Source organism: Castor canadensis, chromosome 1 (assembly GCF_047511655.1).
Source record: "Castor canadensis chromosome 1, mCasCan1.hap1v2, whole genome shotgun sequence".
NCBI lineage: Eukaryota > Metazoa > Chordata > Mammalia > Rodentia > Castoridae > Castor > Castor canadensis.
Window position 1 is genome coordinate 55,140,876 of NC_133386.1, and position 24,208 is coordinate 55,165,083.

General features: G+C 36.4%; 1 protein-coding gene across 3 annotated transcripts in view; it reads left to right on the plus strand.

The window, feature by feature from the left end:
- The window catches only part of Pdss2 (decaprenyl diphosphate synthase subunit 2), a 257,588-nt gene that overhangs the window by 159,498 nt on the left and 73,882 nt on the right, over positions 1-24,208 (plus strand). For 2 of the 3 annotated variants that reach the window (XM_074077454.1, XM_020170092.2), the window contains exon 4: positions 22,689-22,763. The exons of the other annotated variant lie outside the window; for it this stretch is intronic. In XM_074077454.1, coding sequence (XP_073933555.1) covers positions 22,689-22,763 — 75 coding nt within the window. The remainder of the gene's footprint in view (positions 1-22,688; positions 22,764-24,208) is intronic. 3 annotated transcript variants of the gene reach the window in all.

Below are 24,208 nucleotides of genomic sequence, written 5' to 3' on the forward strand. Positions count from 1 at the left end.
AATAGTGGCATAGCCTATAATACTAGCACTCAAGAGGCAAAGGAAGGAGCATCTTGAGTTCAAGGCCAGCCTGGGCTACATAGCCAGTCCTGTCTCAAAAAAAAAAAAGGACTTTTGAACTTCAATTTTTTGGTCACTGTGAATGAAATTATTTGTTAATAAGAGGACAGGACTACATATTCAAAATGGGAAAATATAAATAACTGGGTATGGTAGTACATGCTTGTAATCCCAGCACTCAGGAGACTGAGGTAGGAAGATCATTATTTCAAGGCTAGTCTGGGCTACACAGCAAGAACCTGTCTCATGAAACAAAACAAACAAAAAACATATATGAATAAATTTTACTTGTAATCTTATTAAACAGTGGACTAAGTCAATAGTTCAATATATTTCTTTGTAGTTTTTTTGTCTTGTTTTTGGTTGTTGTTCATTCATAACTTTAAATAAGGAATCTTTTTTGTAACACAGGTAGGAACTAATTTACGTATGTATAAGTTTTTTTTACCTTGCCTGTTTTACCCACTGCATATAATGATGTGAGCATTTCCCCACATTGCTAATACTCTTCATAAATTTTTAATGTTGCATAATACCTATTCATTTAGATATTATATTTTTATTTAAAAATTCCTCATTGAGATTTAGTCTGCTTCTTATTTTTATCTGTCACAAATTGATCTGCAGTAAATGCCTTTGTACATCAATGTTCCCCATTCCAGATTATTTCTTTAAGGTAAATAAATATTGAATAGTTCAGAGACCTTAAGCATTTTTAGTATGATGAATACTTTAAAAAAAAAAAAAAAAGAAAAATACTAGAAAGTAGGCAAAAAGACAGTGCCTATGAAAATATTTGAGCTAGTATGTTTACATTATTAAATATTTTAAAAATTAGGATTGATTGTGTCTTCTATTTATCAAATTTCCTTTGAGTTTATTTGCAAGTAACTCAGATCCTATAGTAAGAAGATTTTCTCAATTTAAAATACTATGATCTACCAAGAAGAATCAATTGAAGATACTGATAATTTAAAAATAATTAATTATAAAATGCAACCTTAAGAATATTGCTGAGGGAACTTCTGAAATAATAGCACAGATAAGAGCACAGATTAGAAACCATGTGACTCCATGAGAAGAGTCAGGATAACAAAGGAAAGACTATATTTCCAGGAGAGAAAAAGAAGAGCATCCGGAAGCAAGAGATAGGTGACAGGACAGCTAAAAGACACAGAAGTATAAAGGTGACACAGAGAAAAATAGGAAACCCTCTGCAGGTTAAATCTGGCTGGGGTAGGGAATATTGAAGCTGTAATCACAAGGTAAGGCAAGCGGCCCTGGGGGCAACAAAAACCCACAGTTCTCATAAACCTTAAATCCATGGTGGAGATTTGGTGGGACAAAGAAAGAAAGATACATACAAGCACAAGAACTGAGAAAGAATAAATCTCACTTAAAGAATAGATAAGCAAATAGGGAGGAATTAAACATTAACTTTGTAAACCAGCAAAACTGTAAGATGAAGAAGTGAGATTATCCTAAATGTAAATGGTTTTAAGTGCCCAATTAAAAGATGCAGAGTGTTTGAATTAATTAAAAGACAATAATCCGACTCTTTGCTGTCTGCAAGAAACTCACCTCACTGGCAAAGCTAAACACAGAATGAAAATTAAAAGTTGGAAAATGATATTACAAGCAAACAGGAGTTGCTATATGTATATCCAACAAAGCATACCTCAAGACAAAATTAGTCAGAAGGGATAAAGAAGGTTGCTACATATCAATAAAGGAAGCAGCTTCAAGAAGATACAACAATTATAAGTATAAATATGCATTGAATGTTGGTGCACCCAATTTCATAAAATAAATACTACTGACATAAAGAGACAGATAAGTGGGTGCCAATAACTCACACCTGTAACCCTGGCTGCTTGGGAGCTGAGTATCATGGTTCAAGGATAGCCCAGGTAAATAGTTCATAAGATTCCATCTCCAAAATAACCAGAGTAAAAGGGATTAGAAGTGTGGCTCAAATAGCAGAGTTCCTGCTTTGCAAGCATGAAGCCCTCACTTCAAACTCCAGGCTCACCAAAAAAACAAATAAAAAATAAAGAGACATCTAGCACTAAATACAATAATAGTGGATGACTTCAATGCCCCATTCTTACGAATAGATCATCTAGACAAAAGAATTAACAAAGAAATTGTAGAGTTAAACTGCACCACAGATCAAATGGACTTAATAGACATGTACAGATTATTCTATCTAATAGCTGTGGAATTCATATTTTCTCAGTAAGCCATGGAACGTTCTCCAAAATAGATCACATAAAGAAAGGCTTAACAAATAAAAAAAATGAAATAACTTCTTTTATCAGATCATGATGGAATAAAACTAGTAATCAACAGCAAGAGAAAGAATACAAGCACATGGAGATTGAATAATACATCTTCTAACAATCAATGAGTGAATCATTGAAAAGTTCAGGAAAAAATTTTAAAATTCCATTATCAGGTAAAAATGAAAACACAGCTTAACAAACCCTTTGGGATACAATGAAGGTAATTCTAAGAAGGAAATTTTATAGCTTTGAGTGCCAACATTAAAAAATCAGATCAAATCAAGAACAAATATGCACCTCCAGTTCTTAGAAAAACAAGAACAAGCTAAACCCAAAATTAGTAGATGGAAAGAAATAGTAAAAAATTGAGGTGAAAACTCAATGCAGTCTAAGCAAACAATATAAAGTCAACAAAACGAAGAGTTCTTTGTAAACACAAACAAGAGCAATAGGCAGGCCTTATGCTGAAAGTGGAAAAAATGAAAACATTTCCTCTACAATCATGAACAAGACAAGGGTGTTCACTCTCTACACTCTTATTCATTATAGTGCTTGAATTCTTAGCCAGACAAATTGGAAGTGTAAAGAAATAAAAGGGAGAGGTGGTAGAGTGGCTCAAGGGGTAGAGTGCCTGCCTAGCAAGTATGAGGCCCTGAGTTCAAGCCCCAGTACGAGAGAGAGAGCGAGAGAGAGAAAGAAAAGAAAAAGGATAAGACAGGAAAGGAAGAAGTCAAATTATCTCTATTTGCAGACGATATGATATTGTACTTAAATGACCCTAAAAACTCTACTAGAAAACTTTTAGATCTTATATACATTTTCAGCAAAGTAGCAGGATACAAAATCAACATAATGAGAATCAGTAGCTTTTCTGTATACCATTAATGAACGTGCTGAGAGTGAGATCAGGAAAATGATCCCATTCACAATAGCCTCAAAATAAATAAAATATCTAGGAATAAACCAAACCAATGAGGTTGAAAGACCTGTACAATGAAAACAAGAAAACATTAAAGAAGTAAGTTGAAGAAGATACTAGAGGATGGAGAGACCTTTCATGTCCATGGATCATCAGAATCAATATCAAAATGGCTATAATACTGAAAGCAAGCTACAGTTCAATGCAGTGCCCATCAAAATTCCAGTGACAGTCTTCATGGAACTAGAAAAAACAATCCTAAAATTTATATGGACGCATAAAACACTCTGAATACCTGAAATAATCCTGAGCCAAAAGAGCAATATTATTGAAGGTGTCACAATACCTGATTTCAAATTATCCTACAGAGCCATAATAACAAAAATAACATGGTACTGGCACAAAAACAAACATGTAGACCAATGAAACAAACACAGGCAATTTCAGCCATATGATTCTTGACAATAGTGCCAAGTACACACTTTGGAAAAATACAGCATCTCTAACAAGTGATGCTGGGGAAAAAATGGATATCCACATAAAGAAGACTGAAACTAGATCCCTGTCTTTCAGCCTGTACAAAAATCAATTAAAAATTGATCAAAGACCTTAATGTAAGGCTGGAAACTTTGATACTATTAGAGGAAAACAATGGGAAAGCACCTGAAGATATTTGCATAGGAACAACTTTCTGAATTGAATGCCCAAAACTCTGGAAATACAAGCAACAACTGAAAAATGGTATTGCTTCTAATTTTCTGCACAGTAAAGGAACCAATTACCAGAGTGAAAATGGAGAGAAAATCTTTGCCTACAAAATGGGAGAAAGTCTTTGCCACCTATTCATTTGACAGGGAATTAATATCCAGAATATGCAAAAAATTAAAAAAACTAAACACTAAAAGAACAGATAATCCAGTAATAATGAACTGAACATAAAGTTCTCAAAAGAAATACAGATGGCCAATAAATATATGAAAAATGAGGGCTGGAGGTGTGGCTCAAGTGGCAGAATACTTGCTTAACAAGCACAAGCTTCTGAATTCAAACCTCACATACATTAAAAAAATATATATTATTCAACATGTTTAGCCATCAGGGAAACACAAGTCAAAACTACAATGAGATTCCATCTCACACAAGTCAGAATGACCATGATTAAGAAAGTGAACAACCAGGGCTGAAAGTGTGGCTCAAGCAAGCATGAAGCCCTGAGTTCAAACCCCAGTACTGCCAAAAATAAAAAAAGAACAGAATAAATAACAATCTAAAATACATTTTGGAACAGAAAAGACAACATACCATGAAGCTGGGAATAAAGTCTTCTTGAACAGAAATGGGCAAGCTTCAGTCTTTCTACTGTGTTTTTACAGTATTCTATATACAATTTCCTTAAATTTAGGTAAATTTAGTGACAGTTAGCTAATGATGATGATTTAGTGGATGAAAAATCCAAAAGTAGAAAGAGGGAGGGAAGGAAGGAGAGAGGGAGGGGAAGTAGGGAAGAGAGGAAAGAAGGAAGGATAAAACAAAGAACAAATGCTGGTGAGGATTCAGGGGAGAAAGGAACCCTTACACCTTATTAGTGGTAATGTAAATTAGTGTAGCCAGTGTGGAAATGAATATGGAGGTTCCTCAAGAAAATTAAAAGTAGAACTGCCATATGATCCAACTATGCCACTCCTGAGGATATACCCAAAGGGATCAAAGTCATACACCTGCATATCGCAGCACTACTCACAATAGCCAAGCTATGGAATCAGCCTAGGTGTACATCAACCAAATGCATAGATAAAGAAAATCTGAGCCAGGCGCTGGTAGTGCACACCTATAATCCTAGCTACTGAGGAGGCAGAGGTCAGGAGAATCATAGTTCCAAGCCAGCCCTGGGCAAACAGCTTGTAAGACCCTATCTTGGAAAAACCCATCACAAAAAAAGGGCTGACGGAGTGGCTCAGGTGGTCACAGCACCTGCCTGGCAAGCTTGAGGCCCTGGTTGGGACCCCAGTGCTGCCAAACAAAACAAAACAAAAAAGATGGTATATAAAGACAAAGGAGTAGTATTCAGCCAGGAAGAAGAATGAGGGTCAAGTGTAGTTGTGCACATCTGTAATTACAGCTACTCAAGAGATGGAGATCAGGAGGTTCACAGTTTGAGGCCAGCTCAGGAAAAAAAGTTAGCAAGACCCCGGTTCAACCAATAAGCCAAGTGTGTGGTGTACATCTGTACTGCCAGATATACAGGAGGTATATGTAGGAGGATTGATGTCTAAGACTGGCTCCCAGGCAAAAATATAAGACCCTATCTGAAAAATAATTAAAGCAATAAAGAGCTGGGGGCATGGCTCAAGTGGTAGAGTGCCTGCCTGGAAAGGATGAAATCCTGAGTTCAAACTCCAGTACTGGGAAAAAAAAAATTATGTGCAGGAAAATAGATGCAACTGGAGATCATCACATAAAGTGAAGTAAGCCAGACTCAGACAATTATCACATTCTCTCTCATATGTGGAATGTAGATTTAAAAAAAAAAAAGGCATGAAGTAGAAGAGGGACAATTTGGAAAGAGGAAGGGAACTGGAGTGAGGAGGAATGTGATCAAAGTACAGTAAATACACATATGAAAATGTCATCATGAAATCGCTACTTTGTACAATTTTTAAAAGTATTTTAATGAGATGAATGCTATTTTATTTCTTTTGAAATATTTAATTTTGAAAATAGTTTTTGAATAGAACTAGTTGACTCTACCAATATAATAAAATTACTTGTTAGTTGATAAATACATGCTTTAAAAGTGCAAAATTTGCGGGGCACTGGTGGCTCAGGCCTATAATCCTAGCTACTTGGGAGACAGATCAGCAGGATCCAGGTTCAGGGCCAGCCCAGGAAAATAGTTCTTGAGACAGTATCTTGAAAATACACAAAACAAAAAAGAGCTGGCAGAGTGGCTCAAGTAGTAGAGCACCTGCCTAGCAAATATGAGGCCCTGAGTTTAAACCCCAATACCAACAAAAAAAAAAAAAAGTGTAAAATTTGACTTATTTTAGCACTTTTTACTCTCACTTCAAGGACATTTTTCAGAGTTTTACAAGATTCTTCTACTTATATCTCATTGGCCAGAATTTAATGATATGGCTATATTTTGCTATATGGGAGGCTAGGAAATGTGACCTATATTGTAAATAGCCATGTGCCCAGCCAAAACCCTGGAAGACACACAGAGAATAGATATTAGCCAACAAGTAGCATTCTGACCTTCTTTCCCATCATATTTTTGCAATTTGGGCTAGCACATATTTCATGAGAAGTATCTACCATTTTTAAGGGAGAAAGCAGTATGATGCCTTAAACATCTAGTTTATATCTATGTGGTGGAGCGAGCTTTTTCATGCTCCTGTTACTACTGAACCTAAATGGCCTAACTGAGGGCGACAGGAGATGGAGAAAGGACAAAAGATAGACAAACGCATAAAGCTGGGACCAGGTGTGCCGGGTGCTTGGAATGAGATGCACAATAACCTCGTTGCTTTTTTTACTCTATTTTCACTTCTTTCACTTTGCTTCTCTTCTCTTATTCTTTAAGGCCTTGCTTCTTTATTGTTCTTTAAAACCTTGCTTCTAAAGTCTTCTGTTGTTTAAAGTCTCTTTCCTTAGACTTGCCGCACTGTCCCACATTTTCTCTTTAGCTTTCTTAAAGTCTTGGTGCTCAGACTTCCACTGTCCCATGTTCCCATTAATCTCTCTTAAAGTCTTTGCCCTCAGACTTTCAGACAAACAACAGCAGCTGCGTCTCAAAACTGCATTAGCATAACTCTTAAAGTCTCAGTCCTTAGACTTGCACTGTCCCATGTTCTCTTTAGCTTTTCTTTAGCTTAGCTTTTCTAAAGCTCATGTATAAAGTTCTCAGTGCAGAAAACTGCTCTAGTGGAGACTTGCAGCCAGCAACAGCGTCAGCAGCAGCCAATCTAACTCCCCATCAAAAAAACCTGTTTTTTTATATCCAGTGGTAAACAAGGAGGTGGAGCAACAGTTCCCAGGAGCACCATGACATTGTAACAAGAGAAACCTGTGTTCCTACTTCTCTGAATGTAAGCAACTTAGGAAAAGCAGCTGTGCTGCAGCTTGCCTTCTTGCTCTCTTCTGCAGCTGGGGCCATGCCAAACTCAGCCTGTAGATTACTGGACACAGCTGTGCTTATGTAGGCTTCTCATAATCCACTCCCCACAATGTGGGGTAAAAAATATAAATAGGCCATATGATGGAGAATAGTAGATATCTCCTTCTAGATAGACATTATTTCTATTTTTACTCACCCCAAATTGCTCTGTCTTCTATTTGTATAGTGTACTTTGATGGGTCTTACTAACTTCATTATCCCAGGCAGTCACTGACTGTATAGTTGGCCTTCGCTCTCCAGCATACCTGCCGTGGTCTGTGAGGAAGTGTAGTCTTGCGTGGAGAAAGAAGAGACCTCCAGATCTTCAGGTCTGCTAAACCTTCACATGACAAGCTATAGACACATACAGAGGGGAGGGGATATTCTGGACCTGTTATTTAATGACACTGACATCCACATTTCAGTGGTCCCACCTTAGGAAAGAAGCCAAGGCTCACTGCCTTAGACACATTTCTGTTTGTTTTCTGTTACTGTCACTTTGAACTTCCTTTGAGCCATTCTGATGAAATCTTACATAAGGTTAAAATGGCAGTTTTATGTACAGATGCAAACATGCTTTAATGACACAAACACTCACTTAAGCCACTTCCTTTTATGGGAATAATATTTAATGTGTTCTTTTTTAACTAGCTATGTCAGTCACACATTCTTTCTTTCACTGTGGTTCAAGTTCAGTGAAAATGGAGGCTTTACTCTCATAAGAATCAAATCAGATTCACAGCCCATGAAATCCACTTGGTGTTTTGCATTCAGAGGCATCACTATAAATGTTCCAGAATCTAAGACCTCTACCATCTGCTCCATTAAGCACTAGATTTCAGTAGCACTACTTGATTTACAAAGAGAGAGAGAGAAGGAAAACAAAAAAGAAGCCCAAACCTTGGCATATCCAAGCAACAATTCAGCCAGAAGCTTCTCCTAAAAATAAGAATGATCAGATACTTCTTCCCCTTCCTTGAACCCATACCTTCCTGGTATGTGCAGAGGCACAAGTGTGCGCCTTTAGATTGGCATTTCATCATCCTCCTCTAGTCAGGAATTTTTTTTTCTGTTTTAGACCATAATTTTTTCCCCAAATTTGATAATGTTGAACTTAAGCCTTTCTTCTGTTCAGTGGCTCTTGTTCATTCAAAACATGAATCTTTGGGAGGATTGCACAAGGCCAGCCCAGCCAAATAGTTCTCGAGATCCCATCTCCAAAATAACCAGAGCAAAGTGGAATGGAGATGTGGCTCAAGCAGTATAGCACCTGCTTTGCAAATACAAAGCCCTGCGTTCAAACCCCAGTCCATCCAAAAAAAAAAAAAGAATAATATTTTGCACCTTGTTCTTCAAAGGGTCATTGAAGGCTATGCAAGGTCAATTGCAAGAGATACTTCATGACTCACTTTTTGTGAAAGACCTTGAGTACCATTTTCAGGATCCATGACTGATCTTGCACAAATCTAGGCTTTTAGTAGTCCAATTCATATGAACAGTATTTTAAACTGAGGCAACTGTAAGGTGTAACTAAAGTGCTTGAAAGTCAAGAATTCTCTTTGAAAAAGCAAATCTCCCATATTTGGAACCAGTTAAATACTTGGCAATATTTTCTTTCTTTTTTATTTTAGAGACCTTTGCAACTTAATTATTGTCTGCAAGACTATGTTTCCTCAGTACAAACAAGGGTAATAATCTTTAAATTCCCATTCAAAAAAGAAAAACCAAATAACAAATAAGTAAGAAATTAACCAGAAAATTGTAACTTTCTCTTACTCATAAAAAAGTAAAACTGATAGCAAATAAGGTATAATTTCTCTAACTAGATATTTTTCAAAATTACAAGTCTTCTAAAAGTGTAAAGAGCTATGATAGACTGTGTACCTCTTAATTGTGTCAGATTCCACATCAATTATGACAGTCTCAGTACTATCTCTTCCTTGGAGTATTTTCAACAGAATATGTTTTTAAGGAAAATGAAGTAATCTCTCAGAAGAAGACTTGTTTTATTAAATGAGTTTCCCAGAAGCTTAAGTAGACTAAGTGTAACACTACCATTAGGTTTTTGTTTTTGTTGTTTTGGTTTTTTTTTTTTTTTAAAGTTTGTTTTGTTTTTATTGGAAGGAGGAGGTATCAGTACATTTTCTTTGGGCAGTTTTAAGCTTTCTTATCTCTACGTATAGTAGCTATGTAGAGATATATAGATTCCATCTAATGATGTCTTAGCTTTATAAAAAAGCAAATTTGTCAGGAGGCAGCATAGACACAACAGCAATGAAGGAGCAGGCAGAACTTAATACAAAATGTCTCTTTGTAACATGTCACTTTTTTCACTGACAGCCTGCTTTTTCTTTGAGGGTATGTATTTAACTTGGTGATTAAAGTTGATGTATTTATAACAGCTTTAATATTTTATGACTTACTCATTCTATCAAGTTCTCACTTTCTTGTGCCACTGGATTCTTGTCTGAATTTCTATATGATATGTTTATCTGTACTTCTCAGGGGCAGACCATTAGATGAAGGATTCTGAAGTCAAATGAAATTTAGAGCTGTTTTATAATTACCAGGGGTAAAATTAGCAAAGTCAATTATTCCCCCTTTGGCTTTTCCCTAAAGATATTAGGGGTCTTTAAGGTAATTGCCTTGGGTAAAACTTAGATTTTTAAATATCTTCAAGTATAAAAATTGGTATATTAATCCTCTGGTAATTATCTTTTATTATCAGAGCTGGAGTCACATAAGTGCAAATTAACAAGACTTTGAATTCATCAGTGAGGTTAAAAATTAATGCTTGGGTTTTCATTCATTTTCAATTATGAAACTTTTTATTTTAGCACCTCATCGTGTAAAGACCTGCACTAAAAGATCTCAGACCTCTTATTAAGTCATGTATTCCATTGAGATATGTTGTCCTCTGTTGTGTTCATGTAGAATATCACTGAATGCTGAAATGATATGGTCATGCCAGAATCTAAAATTTTAGTGTTTGAGCATCATGCTGTCAGTGAGACATGTTAAATAATTCAAGGGAAATCATAAAATGGAAAAGAATCTAGCTAGCCATACAGGCTTTCCTGGTCCCCATATTTATTTAGACTGAATCTGTGTTTTAGGATTAAGCCATAATGCAAATAAGATGTGTGGATTACTACTTGTCATCCTTTTTTTTTTTTTTTGAAAAACTTTATTTTATATGCATAGAGATAAGCCTAGAACTTAAATAATTGAATGCACGATGTTATGGGTTTTTCTCCTCTTAGTCATTTTCATTTAATGGGCCTATTGAAATAATCAGATAGGAGACTGGGAGTGAGCCTAAACACTCAAGAGCATTGACATGATGTCACTCCTAGGGGCTATTCTATTAAGCATTAGAGATTTATATTTCTAAATAACGGGCAGCACAGATGCCCATTCTTACAGAACTGATGTATTTCCTTATGTTAACTTTGTTTTCCTAAAGGCATAAATATGTTGTTTACAAGGAATAATTTTGTTTGTATAAATATGTTCAATTTATGCATATAAATCTCCTGTTACACTGTCTATATATTTTAATAAAGAGGCTGTTTTTTATGTTCATTATCTATTATATTAATTTTACTTTCCAATTCATGTGGAAAGTCAAACTTGAATTTTTTTCCCTGTCATATAAAATAGGGAAGATCAGGATTGGGGGTTTAGTTCAGTGGTTGAGCATTTATTTGCAGGCCCTGGATTCAGTCTCCAGCACCAGCGGAGAGAGGAGGGGAGGGGAGGGGAAGGGAGGAGAAAGACAAAAAAGCCTTTTTAAAATGGGCATTGTTGTGATTGTATTACAGTTTTACTTATAGAAATTTTTTTTATTGATATCTTTTAGCCTCTTTAGCTGGATACCCAAGATTAATGTTCTATTTACATATAACCACTCAAGTATAGATTTTTCATGACTAGAGTAAATGGGTACAGAAGGTAAGTAGTGTCATAATTGTAACAATGATTGTTACATTGTTAGATGTTATTTATTTTTCTATTTATTAAATAGGAAAATCAAAATGCCATTCTAAAATTACTCTTTCAGAATTCCAAAATAGGACTGGTGGAGTGGCTCAAGTGGTAGAGCACCTGCCTAGCAAGCATGAGGCCATGAGTTCAAACCACAATACCACCAAAAAAATAAAAATTCCAAAACTAATTTCTCCAGTTTTTTTCTTACCATTGGCTACTATAGTAACATATTAAATAGACAATCTCCACTTCCTGAGTCTGCTTCTTTGATCTTTAAAGGAGAAATGATAAATTATCAGTGTGTGGAAATCATACTAGAAATAAGACAAATACTGTTTTAAATTTAATATATTGTTAAAACCCTGAACTTTGTCCATTTTGATGCTAAAAACAATGTAATGTAGAGTATCTCTTTGGTATAGGAAGGTCAAATGCTGTCATGCGAAATGGACATTATTTCTCTGAGTGTCTGTCAAACTGGGAACCTTGCAACAAAGAAATGCCCTAGAAGCTTGCACATTTCTTCCACATTCCTGGCACTCAAAAATGCCCTCAGACAAAAAAAACCTGTGTTCTACGGAAGTATATCTTCTGACATGGGTACAGCTGAACCCTCACCATGGCCATTACTGGTTATAGCTATCTTCTGTATTTAACAACCTCAATTTTTATAAATTGTCTACTTTCCAGAAGCAAAGTTAATTACATCAGCTCTTCTCCACCATTTTCAGTGACTTAAATTGCTATTTCTCCAAAGCCAAGGGGAGGGACTGTTTTCAAAGATGAATGATTCTTATCTCTTCTTTTGCATTTTAACCATCTTACCCAGGGAAATTTCTGAGTAGGGAGTTTACAAAGTACCGGGCAGTGAATAGCCGATTCCTTCCTCTGCATCCTCAGCTGCCTGGCCTAGTGTCTCTTACTCCATCCATCCTTTCTTCACCACACAGGTTTTTCATGGTGCCCTGTCTTTGTAGATTAACACCTCACTTCATATCTCCTCAGCCAGTCTCCAAAGTGCATACACATCCTTCTCAACCCTTTATTCTCTTCCTATTTCAACAAAAATTTTTTTTTTCATTTTTCTTTTATTATTCATATGTGCATACAAGGCTTGGTTTATTTCTCCCCCCTGCCCCCACCCCTTCCCTTACCACCCACTCCACCCCCTCCCACTCCCCCCCTCAATACCCAGCAGAAACTATTTTGCCCTTATCTCTAATTTTGTTGTAGAGAGAGTATAAGCAATAATAGGAAGGAACAAGGGGTTTTGCTGGCTGAGATAAAGATAGCTATACAGGGCATTGACTCACATTGATTTCCTGTGCGTGGGTGTTACCTTCTAGGTTAATTCTTTTTAATCTAACCTTTTCTCTAGTACCTGGTCCCCTTTTCCTATTGGCCTCAGTTGCTTTAAGGTATCTGCTTTAGTTTCTCTGCATTAAGGGCAACAAATGCTAGCTAGTTTTTTAGGTGTCTTACCTATCCTCACCCCTCCCTTGTGTGCTCTCGCTTTTATCATGTGCTCATAGTCCAATCTCATTGTTGTGTTTGCCCTTGATCTAATGTCCACATATGAGGGAGAACATACGATTTTTGGTCTTTTGGGCCAGGCTAACCTCACTCAGAATGATGTTCTCCAGTTCCATCCATTTACCAGTGAATGATAACATTTCGTTCTTCTTCATGGCTGCATAAAATTCCATTGTGTATAGATACCACATTTTCTTAATCCATTCGTCAGTGGTGGGGCATCTTGGCTGTTTCCATAACTTGGCTATTGTGAATAGTGCCGCAATAAACATGGATGTGCAGGTGCCTCTGGAGTAACAGTCTTTTGGGTATATCCCCAAGAGTGGTATTGCTGGATCAAATGGTAGATTGATGTCCAGCTTTTTAAGTAGCCTCCAAATTTTTTTCCAGAGTGGTTGTACTAATCTACATTCCCACCAACAGTGTAAGAGGGTTCCTTTTTCCCCGCATCCTCGCCAACACCTGTTGTTGGTGGTGTTGCTGATGATGGCTGTTCTAACAGGGGTGAGGTGGAATCTTAGTGTGGTTTTAATTTGCATTTCCTTTATTGCTAGAGATGGTGAGCATTTTTTCATGTGTTTTCTGGCCATTTGAATTTCTTCTTTTGAGGAAGTTCTGTTTAGTTCACATGCCCATTTCTTTATTGGTTCATTAGTTTTGGGAGAATTTAGTTTTTTAAGTTCCCTGTATATTCTGGTTATCAGTCCTTTGTCTGATGTATAGTTGGCAAACATCCCCCTTTTTGCCTTCTTGCTCCTTTCAAGAGAAAAATGGAAGCCAAGTACCTTTACTTGGAGTTGAAAAACAGTGTAAAACTTATATTCTTGTGTTAAGAAAAAGGAAAAATACATAGTTAAAAATTAGATAGGCAGAAGAAAGAACTAGAGTCTCTATCCTCATCCTTTTATTAAGCCAAATTTCCCTTTGTCAACATTTGAAGATAATATAACAAATATTTCCTATTCAGTTTTCCCCTATGTTGTTTAATTGCAGGTAGATAAGAGTATGTTTTTCTGCTGATCTGTTTTTAATTAAAGTATGTGGCATTTCTAACATTATGAACTAACCAAACTTTTGTAGGCTAGGTTTTTATAACCTTGCTTTGTTGCCACCATTTGTAACCTTGCTTTGTTAGGAAAATGTGGTACAAATTCCAAACAACTGACTTATTCATACAATTCCAAATGCAGTGCAATTGTAATCTGGGGCCTGCTGTATTAGACTAATACTGAATTCTGATACCATACACAATGGACTGAATTCTGATACCATAGATTCAAAAGGATCCATGTGACCACTTTTCATTAATAGCCACATATAGTTAAGTTGTGTTGATATCATTTTGGTCTTAGCAGTTCCATCATTTTCTTAATCTTTAGAGTTGTAAAACCTCAAGGAAAAAAATCTACTCCAAGCCGAAGTTGGCTTATAGAACCTAAGCCCAGGAGCAAATTTTATTATTTAGCAATAGTGATTGGGGAGAGCCCTTTTCTGGCAGCTAATGACCTGCTGGAGGACTTGTGTGCCCAGGGCAAAGCTGAAGGCCATTAGTCCAACAGGTCATTAACTGACAAATGCCTGACCCTGAGGTCATTTCTGATATTGTAAACTATAAAACATTAAAGTAAGTTTGTTGGAAAGTATGGCTGTGCCAGGGAAGTTTCTTTTTAAGCATTTTAGAAAATGTGTTAAATTATTTGTTGTCATTCATAGAGTCTTTGTTCTGGGGCCATTTTCACAATGCACAGTAAGTCATCCAGAAATACAGGAAACACCGAACATTTTATATCCAATCTTTAGTTCCTTTGTTTTGGGGATTTGTTTTGCTTGGGTTTGTTTGTTTGGAGGGGGGTTTGTTTTGAGGTTTTTTTGAGACAGGGTATTATCACTATGTAGCCCAAACTGGCCTTGAACTCATGATCCTCCTTCCTCATCCTCCCAAGTGCTGGAATTACAGGTGTATACCACCTTGCCAGCTAGGTAGGAACTGTTTTAAGTACGTGTGTTAACCTATTTAATCTCTCCTGAGGCACAGGAAAAGGCTAATTTCCCCCAGGTAATACCATTAATAAGTGGTGGAGCTGCTGTCTAAATCTAGGCAATCTGGATCCAGAATCCTTATGCTTCACCAAAGTAGAAAACTAGCAAGCTAACAAGGAGTGATGATAGGTTTTTTTGCCAGCAGTTTTGCAGTTATCAATCCTGAAATTTATATTACCTCAATTATTAGTTCCTAAATATTGAAACAAATATTTCAATACCAACATTGGCAGGGCTTCATAAAGCATCTTAGGAAAATAACTAATGAGCAAAAGCAAGTTGTTTTTTTTTTAAGTTTCCTTATCTATAAAATCAAGCAGCATCATGTCCATTTCCTAGATTCTTGTAAGTTCTACTGTTCTACAAAAGTACAAAATATAATAAATTTGCTTGGGCAGCATCCCATAGTGGGTTTGTTTTTTTATCTTTCTTGTTGAGTCAGTGTCTCCCTGTGCAGCCCAAGATGTTTTCAATTTCATGCTCCTCCTGCCTCAGCCTCTGGATTACTGGATTACAGGAATGTGCCACCATTCCAGCCCATAGTGGTATTTTAGCCACAAACATCTTTTACATATATATATAATTTTAATATATGTATACATATATAAATTGATTAATTACTATTTTGATCTCTTTTTTGGTAATGCCTTAAGTGTAGCTATGGCCTAAAGAGATTAGTTCCATTAGTACAGTACGAGGGATATAGCAGGCAAGTGTTTATGGAATGATTGATTGTACTAGCCAATAGGAAATTCAATCTCAGTACTTTGTAATCAAGCGATTTTCCTGGTCTTATGGGCCTATTTCTTTCAAGTTGCATCAGTGTGATTTTATACTTCTGTTTAGTTCACTGAATTTTCCTGAAACCTTTTTGACAAAACTTACCAGTAGTTTATAAACCAGTGTATCAGCTGTTCTAAATTAAAAATTAAGATTATCAATTTGCTTAGTTTTTGCTGCACCTGTCCTATTGGTAGTGCCATTTCTCTCTCTGCTGTCCCCCTTAGCCAGAAAGAACTTCCAGCTCAGTAGAACAGATTGTCATCCCTCCCACAAATAAGCAAGGCCTTATACATTTGGCAGCATTGAAAGGGCTCTCTTCAAACAGCCGAGTGAGAGTCTTTCTCCAGACTCCAATGAGTTAGCGGTGTGTTTATTGCAACAGACCTTTCATCATTGTCTTCATTAAAGCTGGTCCTGGTCTGATAGGAAGGATCTTTCTTTCATAGACTTCAGCGATGGCTTTATCAAAGCCACTCATTTATATTAATCAGCATGCAGAGTAAGGCTCATCTGGGCTCTTTATGCCCAGGTGGGGGCACAATCTGAGTAGATTCCTTCTTATTTGGCCACTGCTACTGCTCCCTGTGTTCTTCAGAGGTCACTGCTCCATGGAGGCTGCCAGCCTGGGGTTCTGGCTGAGTGCTGACAACCAAATCCACCCGGATCAAGATGGTTTGCTTAAACTCGGCTTGTAAATAATAAAGTGTTTTGCAAATGTTAGATGTTATTATTGGTCTCAAGGGAAGGATGCTTCCTTGCCTAGTCCCTTTCTGCCTTACCTTGGAAATGCAAACCTTTCCATTTTTTTTAGGTGCATCTCCCAAACATCTGCTCATTTGTGCAAAGAGGAACTAAAGAGCAACACTAACCGCTCTGATTCCCTTAGCAGCCTGTTTAGCTTCCTCTAAAAGTATTTTTCTAGAAGATATTTTCTAGATAATACAGATTTTATGGCTTAAAAAGAAATCTTGACAGTATTCCTTTGAATGCCAGAGCTCTTTGAAAAGGAAGCATTTGTGCTAAATCCATCTTTTGTTCCTCTTAAGATGTAAATGAAATTTTAGTCTTTCCCAAGAGTGTTTTTATCTTTGCTACTGGTTTATACATTGCTATCTGTTCCTGGGGGTGGAGGAGAGAGCAGTAAATTTCTGTGTAATTAATGCCATGAGCACTGCAGATGTGCACACTTGACTGTTTTCTTTGCTAGCAGCTGTTAAGAATAGTAAAGGCTGAGGTGCTCTGTGTTCATTTACCTCCTAAATAGAGTAATAGATCCCACATTGTTTTGTTATTTGGCACTGTAGTAGACACTGTCATTAAAATAATCTTTTGAATTATAGACGAGCACATTTTTGAATTATAAATCTGTAATGACCGCCACAATTTTTATGTACCAAGCAAATTAAATCATTCAGCTACCTTTTTAAAGTGAATTAAACTATACTACCGTATTACATTAATTCAGCTTATGCTGTATTGAGCTTTAATTGAACCACATTAGTTTATAGTTATCATTCTTTTTCTAAAGATGGGATTATATTTTACTTCTAACTTAAGACAGGCACTCTTTTGCTTAAGTCCAAAGTGGTCTGGGATACTAGTTGGACATTTCCAGCACTCTTGTATCTGGTCCATGTGTCAAATGCTCACTGACCTTCTCCTGAATCACATTTATTGAGAAAGGCACAGCTTGCTTGTCTGCACAGAATGCTTACCACCACTTATGATCTTATTTTTGCAAGTCCAGTAAATCAATTTGTCAGCATAGCTTAGTTTGAAGCCTCTCCAAGAGTAAACACAATATGCTGTCATCCTTTCCTAGGGAAATAGGTTTATCAAAGCAATGTAATAAAAGGGAGAGAAAATGTAATACATGATAAACTTAAGCAATTGTAAATTTAGCAATTACAAATGTAAGGAATTCAGAAAGAGTAAAGAAAATTTTTCATTAAAAGTCATCCAGAATCTGTCACTTATACAGTATTATTGTTGTCTCTCCTTTCAGATTTTTTGCTCTTTTATAAACACATAGATGGACCTCATTTTTGTTTTAAAAATACCTGTCATACTATTCTGTTGTATGACCAGATTTTTTTTCCTAAGAATATGTTACAGACATGTTTGTATAGCAATGTGAGGATGTTTTTTGTCATTTTTTTTCCTTCTTACCACCCCCTCCTTCCCTCAATTTCTATTTTTTATGAAGATGATTATAGCTCAGGGCTTAGTCAGTCAAAATACCTTTTGTGAGGTTAGTCATCATCTAAGTTTTTCAGTCAAAAAAAAAATCATTGAATTATACTTACCCTTTCTAAAAGATAAAGAATGAAGCAATTATGTGTTCCTTCTAGATTATTGAAATTTGTTCTTTAAATTAACCACTTAAGAAGTTTGTTGCCGTAGCCAAGAGTGGTAGCACACACCTCTAATCTCAGCATTCCAGAAACTGAAACAGAGAATTGAGTCCCAGGCCAGCCTAGGCTACATAGCAAGACCCTGTGACCCTGTCTTATAAATAAATAAATAAATAAATAAATAAATAAATAAATAAATAAATAAATTGCAATGTCCAGTACATCAGATATCTGACTGTGTTAAGGTTCAGATGTACCTGTGTCCTGTCTACTTTTTATCTTTAGTGACTGAAGTAGGCGAGGTCAACAGTTCACTTGAGAATAACAATTAGAAATATTTGCTGCACACAAGGGAGATACAAGGATAGGTAAGACACCTAAAAAATTAGCTAGCATTTGTTGCCCTCAATGCAGAGAAACTAAAGCAGAAACTTTAAAGCAACTGAGGCCAATAGGAGAAGGGGACTGGGAACTAGAGAAAAGGTTAGCTCAAGAAGAATTAACCTAGAAGGTAACAGAAATGCACAGGAAATTAATGTGAGTCGACTCCCTGTATAGCTATCCTTATCTCAACCAGCAAAAACCCTTGTTCCTTCCTATTATTGCTTATACTCTCTCTACAACAAAATTAGAAATAAGGGCAAAATAGTTTCTGTGGGTATCGAGGGGGTGGGGGAGAAAAGGAGGGGGCAGAGTGGGTGGTAAGGGAGGGGGTGGGGACAGGGGAGAAATGACCCAAGCATTGTATGCACATATGAATAATAAAAAAATTTAAAAGGAAAAAAAAAGAAATATTTGCTGCCCATTACTTCCCTGTGTTGCAGCCTTCTCCAATAAAAGGGAAGTGGCAAGAGAAGCCAGCTTATAACACTGGCGTTGTGAAGGGATGCCGGTTCTGGTTCACTGGACTCTAAGATGTGCTCAAAAGATTGAGGGATAGATAGTATATGGCACTGCTGTAGTCTGTTGTAAACATATGAAACAAATTGAAAAGACCACTTTTGCATTTGTACAGATAGGCAAGCAATGCTGCTGTTTTTGCAATTGCCAGAAATGAAGAAACTTAGTTCCTATTTGATTGTTCTTCAGATGGCTAAAGTAAACCATAACATTGATGGTGGTAGTCATACAATTTGAAATAATGTTTCAGGATACAATAACAAATGTTTTGGAAATACCTAATTTTGGTTGAAATACTCTTTTGTGTGTTCTGTTGTTGTACTAAAGCCTACTTTTTTCCAAAATATTTAGACACATAATTTTAAAACACTGTAATCTTGGTTTCCATACCATGCCCTTTGTCTACCCAATGCTCATCATGAATAGAGAGTAATAATGTACAAGTAGACTAAGTTAACTCTTGCTGAGACTTATGTTCCAAATTCTCTTCTAGATGCATACAAGTATACTCATTAGTGATGGAAGTGATATGGCCAACTAATGCCATTATTTGTTTGATGCTAATTGGCAGCTAAGCCTGTTGTCACTCTGATCCAGTATTATGAATTATTCCCAAGCATTGGAGCCCATCAAGAATTAGAACTCAGCAACACCACCTTTAATTGACTCAAGCTAGTTAATAAGATTCCTACCAGTTATAATGGTTTTAAAAATGGAAACTGTTTTGTTACCATTTCTAGGTATTTTGGAATCTAAGGGGTGGGCATAGAAAGTTTCACAACAGAAGTAGTCAGTAGAGTTCAGACAGAGGTGTAGGTCCATGTGATGATTCAGATAAAAATAATAGCATGAGCAAAGATTTCCTGTCCAAGTTCACACAAAAAATACTGTTTTCAAGTTTGCATGACTAATTATAAATATGAATGTTTGCATTTCTAATAGCTCGGAATTTTAGACCTAGAAGGGACCATAAGGAATCATAGTTGGCAACTCTCATTTTGTAGTTGAAGAAGATCAGAACTCAGAACTGATTTGCCTCAAATCTCACCCCCAAAAAATTAATTGTAGGCCTTGAAATGAATATAGATCCCCTGGCTCCTAGTACTCTGCTCGTGTTCCCTTGCAGCTCTCCAATCTGTTGGGCTTCTCAGAGTGACTATATTAAGACTCTTTTCCTTCTCGTATTGTTTTGCCTCCCTGAGCCTGAAGAACAAAAGCACTTGAATCTTTCTCTTGTCTAAAGTACCAATATATCTGGTGAAAACATGTCAGGAGATCTTGTTTTTAGGCCTCTGGATTCTCCTCTAGCTGCCGTTATTTTGCTAGCACTCGAGAATCTGAGTTAGGGGAAATGTTATTAAGCAAGTGCTTTTTTAAGTTCCACAGGTACCCAAACATGTGAATGTCTTGGATAATAAGCCAAGTAATAAAAAAAGATCAGATCATTAAATTACCTTACTAGCTTATGACTGGCTGAAAGCCCTGTGTTCCTTCTAGAAATAATGACAATTTTAAAGAAGAATGATACTTAAACACATCTTTGTTTGGATTCAATTAGGACTTCTTTGCCAGCTGGTAAGGTAGACTACCAGTAATAATGCTTTTTAAAAAGATTTAAACCATAATTTTTATAATTTTTAAAATCCATGAACATTTCAGGCAATGGAAATGTGTTTATATGTGCACTGGGCAAGTCTTCCTGGCCTCGGACACATCAGCTCCCCTAGGCTATTCCTGTTTTTCATTGCGGAAGAAATCCAAAATTTTCTTGTTTATGGTTGTCAGTGACTCTGGAGGTGTATTCTGAAGTATGGCCACTTGTAAATACAGGTCATTTATGCACTATCAACTTCTAAGTCAGGTCTGCCTATATTTGCTAATTGCATTAAGAGAAAAAGAAAGAACAAAATGTTTTTGTTGCTTTTGCCTAGTCTGGGATTTCAGGAAAGTAAAGGAACACTCTGGTTATCCAGAGCCAGATCTACTGTTAAAAGTTCATGCCATCATTTTGACATTTCGTGTTGGACTTTCTCTTTGTAAATCCCTCTTCACATTACCAGTGCTGGTCTCAGAGCTTAACCTGTTTCAAAACCATAACATTTCTTAGTGAGTGATTGATCTGTATTATGTGTCCAGCCATCAGGGGGATCTTGGGATGTTGCTTGTATAAACTGTAATCTAATCTGAGGCTGTGCATTTAGTTACAGTCTTTCATAGACCTTTTGGCGATATTCAATCCTCCTGGATTTGGGAATAGGGCTTATCTGATACCTTCAGGGGAAAAAAATCCATTCATTTTTCTCTCTTCCCCACTTAATAACTCAACACATCTGGTAACACTGTAGGATCATTGTCCTTCTATTTCCTCTACAGCTCATATTGCTACAATATTTCTTAAGTATTTAGTTACCTAAAGGACAATGTGATTAAAAAAAAAAAAGACTGTATAGATCTTACAAATTAACCCATCTGTAGAGCTAGAAAAAAATACGCCTTTAATCAGCAAAATTTCCATATCAGCAGCCCTGTGTGTGTTAGGCAGTATGAATGTAAATAGAAAATTGGAGATAAATGCTCACGTGTTAAAATTTTAAAGCAAGCCTTTCTACAAATTAATGTAATTTGCTTCCAAGAAAGTGTCTATTAAATACAGGGTGCCTGAGATTAAAGTGCCTTGTTGTTTGGGTCTGTATCCTTTGACTTAATAATGTCTTCAATTACAAGAATGATAAAAGCTGAAACAAAATCCTTTAATTCAATCAAAACTGAGCTAAATTTTAGGAAGCAAAGAGTAAAAATCAGATACAGGATTGCATAATTTAGGAAGTTAAATACACCAGATATTAAGGCTTCGCTTAATAGGGTTGGCTATAGAGTTGGCTTGAGGAATTGTTGTTTGAAATGGCTGCATTGAACATTATCATTTATACCACTGTTTTACCCTCTTGAATTAAAATGCTTTATGCAAGCAACTGCAAATTGTGTAGTAGCTCCAAAGAGACCATTTATCATTTTCTGCTTGTTTTTCATTCTGGAGCAAGTTCAAAGCTTTTGACTTTGCTTGAATTTTTAAAAAATAGTATCAGACGTAAAAGTAATACAGGTTTGATGAATACAATCTCAATATTGTGGTTCTGTAAAAATTTTCAGTGTTTATAGTACATCTGACTTGGGCCCTACACCAAATATATCCACAGTGCATTTTAAGTACAACAGAATGAATGCGTTTGAAAGATTAACCAGTCTCTTGCTGTTGCTTTTCCTTCTATATTATGTATAAAAATTAGCACTGTAATGACTCCCAGAATGGAAGTACTGAAAGTATTCACTTGACAGAAATAAACATGCAGAAAATAAATTGAGGTTATATTTCATTATCTGAAATTTAAGCTTGTGTTCAAAATGGCTGTTACTAGATTTTCATGTATATAGGTTAAATGCTATGCTTGTAAGATTTTTTTTGCTGGAATTATGACTGAAAAAATTAGATCACAGCTTTGACATCCAGGTGGGCAATACCACTTGCCAGAATCATTGCATGTAACTCCAGTTTTTTTCTGTCAAGTACAAATCCTGCCTTGCTACTAAGCCTTCTGAAGCATTCTAAGGTAAAAATGGGGATAAATTTTTTCAGTGTTTTTTTTTTTTTTTTTTTTTCTGTCTTTTAGGTTGTGGAACTTTTAGCAAGTGCTCTTATGGACTTGGTACAAGGAGTATACCAGGAAAATTCTACTTCAGCCAAGGTAAAGGATTTTGGACTCATTGTGAAGTGTTAGATTAGAGGCACTTAATGGCAAAACTAGAATTGATGAGTGAAAATGTCATTCTTGTTTTGTGTTTAAACTGTACATGACTTTTTTTTTAGATTAGTGTTTTGGCTACAAATTCATGGCCATACGCTTAGTACATAGAAGATTTAGCCAATTAAAACAACCTCTTATCCTGTGGCTGGTTTCACAGTCTGTTCAGTGTGCAGCAGCTCAGTAGACACCAAGATGCTTCTGGCAGGCAGGTAGCTCTGTCATAAGGCAGAAAGACTGAAGGAGCAGCTTGTGCTGAGGTGCGTGGCCCAACCTTTCCCCCAAAGGAAAAGACCTTCCCCATCCCAGAACTGTGGACCAGAAGCCCAAGAACATGGCTGTCAAGAAGGTGGGGGAGAAATGTGTTTTATATCCAAGATCCAGAATTTGCTGCATTATTAGATTCTTTGGGATAAGAAATAGGACAGTTGCACCGTTGGATTATTTTAATTTTATAGGTCTAGAATTAAGGGGTTTTTGACTCATTTAGCAGGTCATCTCAGGAAAGGATAGGTTTTATTTCCTTAAGATACAGCTGTTTCATTTCAGTAGGAGATTGATACGAAGTAATTGCTTCATTGACCACAACCATCATTTACCATGGTGTATACTATTATAAGGGACTCCTTTCCTAGTGTTCCATTATTCTAACTTCTTTAGCTTCTGTATCAGCAAGACTTCTTTCACTAAAAATAGAAAAAGTGTCCATGTGTACACATCCGAAGCATTAACACATTCATTTGAAAAAAAAAGGCAAATTTTACTAGAAGTGGAACATAGGGCATGAGCAACTTGGATAAAAAATTCTAAAGTACAGCGCAGGGACTCTGGGTGGTTTGTAGAATAGCTAGTGAAATATGAAGAACTGTACCTTGGACATCTGCTAGCATGTGGTTCAGGAAACCGCAGGTCCTAGGAGGCACATCTAACCTTACCTAAGCAGTATATTGATACGTGGGGCCTCATGAAGTAGGACCCAGATGTAGGATCATAGAGGACCCTCTTTGCAGTCTTCAAAGATAAGCATGGTTCTCTACTATGACTGAAATTATAAAAGGGGTAACTTCTGGTCTAGCTCCACTTACAGAAAGTCAGCTTGGGGCTGGTGGAATGGTTCAAGCAGTAGAGTACCTACCTAGCAGCACAGTACCACCAAAAAATATATATATAAAAAGTCAGTTTATATATATAGTGTGATGAAGATGATGATAGCTTATAATGTAACACTGTGGCAAATGATTTCCCTGTGTTTAATCTTCACAGAAATCCTGAAAGGTAGAGGCTATTGCTAATCCCATTTTACAGATATGAACATTGCAGTTTTGAGAACATTAAATAGGCCAAGCATGGTGACACACATCTATAATTCCAAGCTCAGGAGACTGAGG